Source organism: Otolemur garnettii, unplaced genomic scaffold (assembly GCF_000181295.1).
Source record: "Otolemur garnettii isolate 467f Iridium unplaced genomic scaffold, OtoGar3 scaffold00007, whole genome shotgun sequence".
Lineage (NCBI taxonomy): Eukaryota > Metazoa > Chordata > Mammalia > Primates > Galagidae > Otolemur > Otolemur garnettii.
This window is the reverse complement of record NW_003852402.1, coordinates 6492476-6501048: the sequence shown is the minus strand read 5'-3', so window position 1 is coordinate 6501048 and position 8573 is coordinate 6492476. Positions and strand designations below refer to the sequence as shown.

Genomic DNA, 8573 nt, shown 5'->3' with positions numbered 1-8573 from the left:
TTGCTCTTGGTAGAGTGCCACAGCATCATAGCTCACAGCAATCTTAGACTCCTGTGCTCAAATGATCCTCTTGCCTCAGCTTTTCATTTTTAGTAGAGACAGGGTCTTGCTCTTGCTCAGGCTGGCCTCAAACTCATGAACTCAAGCAATCCACCTGCTTCGGTCTCCTAGAGTGCTGGGCTTACAGGCGTGAGCCACTGCACCTGGCCAGAACAAATGACCTTAGAAAACATCCCAGACCAAGAATGGCAAATCTGAAACCTGTGGGCCACTTCTCTTCCCATTGGGGCCTATGACAGACATTGCTGGGCAGCCATGGCACATGTTCAGTCCTGAGCCCAGGTCTAGCCTTTTTACATAACAGTCTAGGTGGCTACCACCGGCTGATCAGTTGTGACAAGAAATGCACCTTATTTATCATCCACAGTCTCATCCAATTCCCTGTCTCCCCACCAACCTATCAGTAAGGAAACTGAGGCCCAGAGCAGCTAACATGACTAATGCAGAGGCATTCAGGGGAAACAGCAGAGTCTAGAACCCGAGGCCCTTACGCTCCAGCCTGGTTCCTTTTCTAACATTCCATAAGAATGCTGTAGACCAGCACTCCTCATACTTGACCATCCATATGATTCCTCTGGAAGTCCAGTTAAAATGCAGATTCTGAATCACAGATCCAGGGTGGCGCCTGAGAGTCTGCATTTCCTAAGAGTATCCAGGCGATTCTGACGCTGTTGTTAGCTGTAAGGCTTTCTTGTGGGATTCTTGTGCATGTTACAGTTTGAGAAGCACTGCCTAGACCTGTGGTTTTCAAACGATTTTTAGTTGTGAAAATTTTCCTTGAAATGAAATCTCCTGTAGAACTGCATGTGGGAAACAGGAGAAAGGAATGCCAGCGTGAAGAAAGTGGGGAGGCTGTAGTCCTGCTGCCTGTCCCCCTCCTCACACAGTGCCCTCTCTGCCTCACTAGCACTGAGAGTGGATACAGAGCCAAGAGATTCTTTGGTTCAAGTTCCTGGTGTCACTGTTATTGGTGATGTCGCCTTGCATGTATTTTATGTTAAAAGAGGTTTAGTCTTTCCAGGACCATGTCAACTGGGAATAAAGATGGCTCTGCTGCAGGCCTCACAGGGCGGATATAAAGACGAATTTTGTTAACAGATGTGAATGTGCATTATGTAGCATCAGAATGCAAAGCACTTCTATTTTTACTTTTAATATTATTAAAGAGTGAAAATCTAAGCAAAAAACCAAAAACCACTGTGCCAGACAGATGCAGGGATTGTCCCCTTTCCCAGTGGTCCTGGGGCTCCAGGAAAGAGAGAATGTGGAATCCAGTTGACATTGTCCCATGGCCTTACCAGTAAGCAGGAAGCCATTCCCCAGGGAGTGGTCAAACAAGCGCTGGCCTGAATCACAGTTCTAGAATTCTCATGGGGAACTGTTAGGCTTAAGAGGTAGACATGGGGAACTGTTAGGCTTAAGAAGTAGACATGGACTTCCCTACCTCCTCCTCCTACTCCTGATTTGCTGCAGGCCAAAGTGGACTGGGCAAGTCAACACTGGTCAACACGCTCTTCAAATCCCAAGTGAGCCGGAAGGCCTCCAGCTGGAACCGGGAGGAGAAGATCCCCAAGACGGTGGAGATCAAAGCAATTGGGCATGGTGAGGACCAGGCAGGGACCCACTGGGCTTTGTTTGGAGGGGCCCTCTGCCAGAAAGGGGAAATAATGGGGCTTGTTGGGAATAAGACAAATGAAAGGCAACCTTAAGACAGCAGAACTGAGTACTACGCTCTATGAAGCAGACTCCTTCGACTGCTGGTTCTCCAAGGGGAGAGGGCTAGAATGCAAAGAAGGGGGGCTTGAACTAGATGATAAAGCACAGATAGGATTTGGGCAGAAAAAAGGAGGTGCAAGGAACAGCAGGAGAGAAAGTGTTGAGGCAGAGAAGAGCCTAAACTTGACTTTTCCAATAATTGATCATGAAGAAAAGAAGAGGCCTGGGACTCACTAGCTAGCAGGCTGCAGGGAACTTGGGGTTAGCTACAGGACTGACCTCTCTGGTACTTTTCCTTTTCATCCCCCAGTGATTGAGGAAGGCGGTGTCAAAATGAAGCTGACAGTCATCGACACCCCAGGCTTTGGAGACCAGATCAACAATGAAAACTGGTATCTGTCTGCTTCTGAGATTTTCACCCTAAAGACTCTCCTAGGAAGATACTGAACATGGTGCAGTTTATGCCCATTGAGAATGAACAGGAATTCGTTCCTTCACACTCTGCACATTCCTATAGCCCAGGCAGAAGCTAGATCCCAGGGGAGTTCTACTCTTGCTTTCTAATCACCCAGGAAGGAGGCCTGAGGGACAACTGGTCTGCAGGTATCCTAGACCCACCAGGGAAGGCAGGAAACGAGATGGGTGTGAGGAAATTGCTACCTGACCATGCCCAAGCTGAGTCCCCAGGTCCTGTCCTTCTGATGCAGCCATCTATTTTTTCCTGCCCCTCAGCTGGGAGCCCATTGAGAAGTACATCAATGAGCAGTACGAGAAGTTCCTAAAGGAGGAGGTGAACATCGCTAGGAAGAAGCGCATCCCTGACACCCGTGTCCACTGCTGCCTCTACTTCATCTCCCCCACGGGGCACTCGTATGTACTGACCCCACCCATTGCTAGGCCTGGCTCTGGTTTGCATCACCTGTCCCCATTCTGGATTGGATAACCCATTCCTTGACTCAGCCTTGGAGGGCCAGATGGGCTGGAACATAGTCATGGCCCTGGGACCTTGGGATTCCCTAGTCCTCTCACAAGAAAATCTGACTTTCTTGTTGGAAGGTTAAAGCTGACCAGCATCAGCCACCCTCCTGCCCACTGGTGTCCCAGAAAGAACTTGGACAAGGCCCAAGGAGGCAGGGGCAGGGCTACCAGATTGGGCTGGTGTTTTGGTGGGGCATGGAACCCAGCTGTATGCACAAGGAGGGTGGCCAATTCAGGATGAGGAGCCAGGTGTCTAGATATAAAGGCTGATCTCAAGCAGAGCATGTGGGGGAACTCTGATCAGAGTGACAGGTGGGTTCCATGAAGGACATGCCAGGAACAGGCAGAGGATAAAGATTCCAGTGGGCAGGAGACCTTCCTGTAGGGGGAAGGGAGGGTGTCTCATAACTTACTACTAAGCCAGATACTGGGCCAGAGTTCAGCGCTTGAGAGGATGGCACACACAAGGAGGGCCGCAAATTCTGTAGGAACCAGGTACTCCGCAGATGAGGAAGGATATGAAATGAGAAGCCTCGGCTGGACCCAAGGACTCAATTAAAGGTCCCTCCCTAGGCTTTGAAGCTGGTCAGAGTGAACCATCAGGCAGCCTGACTTAATCCAATTGCAAAATAGAGCCAGATTGGCTGGATGTGGTGGCTCACACCTGTAATCCTAACACTCTGGGAGGCCAAGGCGGGTGGATTGCTTGAGTTCACAGATTTGAGACTGGCCCAAGCAAAGGCAAGACCCCGTCTCTACTAAAAATAGAAAAACTAAGGCAAGAGGATCACTTGAGTCTAAGAATTGGAGGTTGCTGTGAGCTATGATTCCACGGTATTCTACCCAGGGCAACAGCTTTAGACTCTGTCTCAAAAAAAAAAAAAAAAATAGAGCCAGATTGTGGCCCCCAAGCCTGGGGTCGGGGATAGGCTAGGCACTCAGGTTAGGAGCAGGGCAAGACTCCCAGCTGGGCCCAGAAGGACTGACTGTGGGGGCTGGGCAGAGGTAGAATAGGACACACTCCAGCAACCATGACGTAGGGACATATGAGTGGGGCTGACGGTACACACATGTTTCCAGGAGAAAGAAATCCCTAGGTCAGAACTGATGTCATGGAGGGGTGATCTAAGGGGGGCTCATAGAGGCAGTGCATAGAGGCGGCACTTGTGTGGAGGGCTGAGGAGGAAAAATGAAGATGGCGTGACCACTCTGCAGACTCTGAGGCAATGGATATGGGTCAGGAGGGGTAGCAGTCTCTTGGCCTCAGCCAGATGGCCAGCCCAGTCCTCTTCTCTGAGGGTGCCCTGGAGCACTGGTGGTGGTTGACTGCAGAAGGGCAAGATGGCTCTGACATCTCACTTTCTCTGGGTCCCAGCTTGCGACCTCTTGATCTTGAATTCATGAAACACCTCAGCAAAGTTGTGAACATCATCCCTGTCATTGCTAAGGCCGACACCATGACCCTGGAGGAGAAGTCTGAATTCAAGCAAAGGGTGAGAAACCTCCTTTCTCCTTTCCCTGTCTCCACCCCTTCCTTCCCCTTTACTGGGTCCAAGCCATCTCCTAGCCCTTGTCAGTCTTCCTTCACCCCCACCCTGACACCCCCATCACTCCACCCCAGCTTTGACTTAACCATTAAGGAGGCTGAGGCTGGTGGTATCTGGGCACCCATGAAGAAGAGGAGGGTGCAGCTCCAGGCTGCTTTCTTCCCACCCTCTAGTCCTACCTGCGGAGACCACCATGAACATAAGGATCACTCTTCAAAAGTGAGGTTACTTGAAGGACTGAACTAATCATTCAGCCAATTGCTGGCCATTCCTTACTGGCATCTTCTATAAGCTCTACCCTGTGCTGGAATGGGAATAGGGGGTTGGGGGAGAGGAGAGATTCCAGAGTAATGTACAGACAGTTGCTGCCTTGAATAAATTTGCAATCAGATAGAGCAATGAAGGGCTTCCTAAAGGAGGTGAGAGTTAAGCCAGAGGACAGACTGAGAGGCTTGGGGTGGGGTGGGGGTGGGGGATCTTATCTCTCTTCCTTCCAAATAGAAACATAACCCATAGGGGCATGAGCTCTGTCCGGTGGGATCTGGACTCAGCTGTGCTGCTTGTCTAAATTAAGGGCCCTGAGATAAGTGAGCTGTTGTGAGAAGCAGAGGCCTGAACTCTTAGACTGGTACTGTTCTTGGGCTGAGCTGTGGGAATCGTACAATTGGGCCTTGCATTTATTCAGGACCTTCCTGCTGCCCTGGGTCTCGGAGTTCAGAGATGACTGTGGATTATCAATGGCTGACTTCAGCTCATCACTTGGCTACCTTGCATCTCCTCCCTGCCTCTAGGTTCGCAAGGAGCTTGAAGTAAATGGCATTGAATTCTACCCCCAGAAGGAATTTGATGAGGATTTGGAGGACAAGACGGAGAATGACAAAATCAGGGTAGGTGCCTGGTGCTCCGCTTATCACACAGGTGCCCTCTGGGACTGGGTCATGAACCTTCTTGGTCTACCTGCTGATCTTTTGCTTTTTTCTTTTCTTTTTTATTTTTTGAGACAGTCTCACTCTTTTGCCAAGGCTACAATGCCATGGTGTCAGCCTAGCTCACAGCAACTTCAAACTCCTGGGCTCAAGTGATCCTTGTGCCTCAGCCTCCTGAGTAGCTGAGACTACAGGCGTGTGCCACCATGCCCAGATCATTTTTTCTATTTTTAGTAGAGCTGGGGTCTTGCTCTTGCTCAGGCTGGTCTTGAAGTTATGAGTTCAATTGATCCTCCTGCATGGCCTCCCAGAAGATTACAGGTTGAGCCACCACACATAGCCTACCTGCTTATCTCCTTCTGTGCTGCCTGCCCCACCTTGTCTGACCCACAAAAGCCTCCTCTTCTTCCACAGGGTCTGGCAAAACCAGGATGTGGGGTGATGGAAGGGGTACCAGGCAGGAAAAGCATCAGGCTGGGGTCTAGGGAAATCTATGCTCTAGTCATACTCTACCTCAGTTTCCCCTCTATAAAATGTAGGAGTTAGTCTAGGTGAGTGGTTTATAGGCGTTTTTCCTCCTCAGAAGAACTATTTTTAAAAGGTTAAATCTCAGAACTCCAGTATACAAAATATACAAACAGAGCTGCTCTCTCTCTGTCCTCCCAGCAGCCTCTAGGACTCCTGCTGGGGATCTTAAGGCTCCAGGATTCTGGGTTAGAAAGGATCAGCCTGTGTGATTTCTAAGTCCTTTCTCAATTCTAAATTCCTACAATTCTGTGATTCCACATCAGAATCCTAGTATCTAGTTTGGGCTTTCCTATCAATCCACTATAACTTGAGATGAATCACTCACTGTTTTGAGTCTTGAGTCTCCTCCTCCATCAGGAGTGGATAATCTGGCCAGGTGTGATGGTTCACACTCATAATTCCAAACTTTTGGGAAGCTAAGACAGGAGGATTGCATGAGACTAGGAGTTCAAGACTGGCCTGGGCAACAGCAAGATCCCATCTCTACAAAATACTTTAAAAAATTAGATAGACATGGCTCGGTGCCTGTGGCTCAAATGGCTAAGGCGCCAGCCACATACACCTGAGCTGGCGGATTTGAATCCAGCCTGGGCCCGCCAAACAATAATGATGGCTGCAACCAAAAAATAGCTGGGCGTTGTGGCAGGTGCCTGTAATCCCAGCTATTTGGGAGGTGAAGGCAGGAGAATCGCTTGAGCCCAGGAGTTGGAGGTTGCTGTGAGCTCTGATGCCATAGCACTCTACTGGGTGGCAGCTTGAGCCTCTGTCTCAAAAAAAAAAAGAAAAAAAAATTAGATAGACGTGGTGGGTGTGCCCCTATAGTTCCAGCTACTTGAGATGATCGCTTGAGCCCAGGAGTTCAAGGCCAAAGTGAGCTGTTTGGTTACAATGGGTGAATAGAAATAGTAGAAGGGCCCACACATTTTGTAAAGTGGCCTCGAGCTCTGGGAGTTCAGTGGATATGGGTATCTGCCAGTAGGTTTCATGGGAAATGGTGTAAAGTAGTGGTCTCCAACCTTTTGGGCTGGGATTGTTTTCTTGGAAGACAATTTTACCATGGACAGGGGATGGAGGAGGCAGGATAATGGGACAGGTGGCAGAGCTCAGGTGGTGATGCGAGCCATGTGGACCTGTAAATACAACTGAAGCTTCACCTGCTTGCCCACCGCTCACCTCCTGCTGTGTGCCCTGGTTCCTAACAGACACTGAACAGACAGGAACTTTTTGGCATCAGGGACTGGTTTTGTGATAAGGGCAGGAGGAGGGCAGGGATGGGACAAGAGACGGAGCTCACATGGTGATGTTGGGCAGACCAGGAGTTGAGGACTGCAGTTGTAAAGCGTTGGTGGGTCTGGCTGTTACTGGGTGGGTATTGTTTGAGAGAGGACCTGTCCTAGCTAGCTCACGGTGGTTCCAAATCAAGCAAGACATATGAGCTGGGTACAGTGGCAGGCAACTATAATCTCAGCTACTAGGGAGGCTGAGGCAGGAGGATCACTTGAACCCAGAAGTGCCTGGACAGCACAGTGACCTCACATCTATACAACTACAACAACACCAACAAAAAGATGTGTGTTGAAGCACTGTGAAAGTACAAAATGCCCCACAGTTGAAGGGAAGCTGACTTAACTGGGGCTAAGCAGCCAGGCGTGGTGCAGTCTGCGTTGGCTTCCTGACCTCCTGACTCCCCGTCCAGCGCTGTTTTCAAGAGGCAGAGCCTTGCCATCAGTAGTATCACTGAGTGAACATCAGAAATGTGTGGCTCAGCGCCAGGCACGGTGGCTTATGCTTGTAAGGCCAAGGCAGGTGGATTTCTTGACCGCACAAGTTTGAGACCAGCCTGAGCAAGAGTGAGACCCCATCTCTAAAAAATAGCCAGATATTGTGGTGGGTGCCTATAGTTCCAGCTATTTGGGAGGCTGAGGTATGAGGATCGCTTGAGCCCAAGAGTTTGAAGTGAGCTGTGAGCTATGATGCTATGCACTCTACAGAGGGCAACAAAGTGAGACTCTGTCTTAAAAAAAAAAAAAAAAAAGAAAGAAAAGGAAAGAAATGTGTGAGTCAAGGTTGGAGGACTGTATGCTGCTCTGCCCTGGGATGCCCAGGTTGTAGGAGAATGTCTGTGCACACATGTCTGGTTTGTGTTTCTGCCCTGTACAGCAGGAGAGTATGCCTTTCGCTGTGGTGGGAAGTGACAAGGAATACCAAGTGAATGGCAAGAGGGTCCTCGGCAGAAAAACTCCCTGGGGGATCATTGAAGGTAATTCAGTGCATCTTGTAGAAGAACACAGAATGGCTACATAATGGCTACTGATCCATTATCCAGTGACCATTTAATAACAGTCAGAGCACCTATAGACACATGATATAAACGTGAATGCCAGCCAGATTCTGCCCTTATGGAGCTTACAGTCTCATTGAGAAGATGATATGGGCAGAAAGCAATGAGGTCAATTTAGCACTGACTTGTCGATTCGAAGGAATTTAGAACACAGAGAAATTAGTAGGGACTGGGAAAACCAGAAAAGGGGGCTGCGATCTAAAGAGTTGTTCAGATGTTGCCATTTCCATTTTGTTTTGAATGGATATAACCTTGGGCAGTTCTTGATGGTTCTGAAAGTTGTCAAAGAATCACTTTAATGATCTCATTCAATATGATAACCTCACAAGGGGAGTGGGGCACAGGTTCCTGTGCTCAGAATGTAAGCCTGCAAGCCGCTGAGGCCCTGGAATCTCAAGACAGGTTAGATGCTTTGCCCAAGGTCGCCTAACTTTAGTGGTGAAACTTGGATTTCAGACTCAGATTTTTTTTTTTTTT

The 8573-nt window shown here is 49.1% G+C and overlaps 1 protein-coding gene across 1 annotated transcript in view; it reads left to right on the top strand.

The window, feature by feature from the left end:
- The window catches only part of SEPT3 (septin 3), a 20653-nt gene that overhangs the window by 7023 nt on the left and 5057 nt on the right, over positions 1–8573 (top strand). Inside the window, exons 3-8 of the mRNA XM_003783147.1 lie at positions 1534–1662; positions 2087–2168; positions 2509–2646; positions 4130–4247; positions 5093–5188; positions 7916–8015. Coding sequence (XP_003783195.1) covers positions 1534–1662; positions 2087–2168; positions 2509–2646; positions 4130–4247; positions 5093–5188; positions 7916–8015 — 663 coding nt within the window. The remainder of the gene's footprint in view (positions 1–1533; positions 1663–2086; positions 2169–2508; positions 2647–4129; positions 4248–5092; positions 5189–7915; positions 8016–8573) is intronic.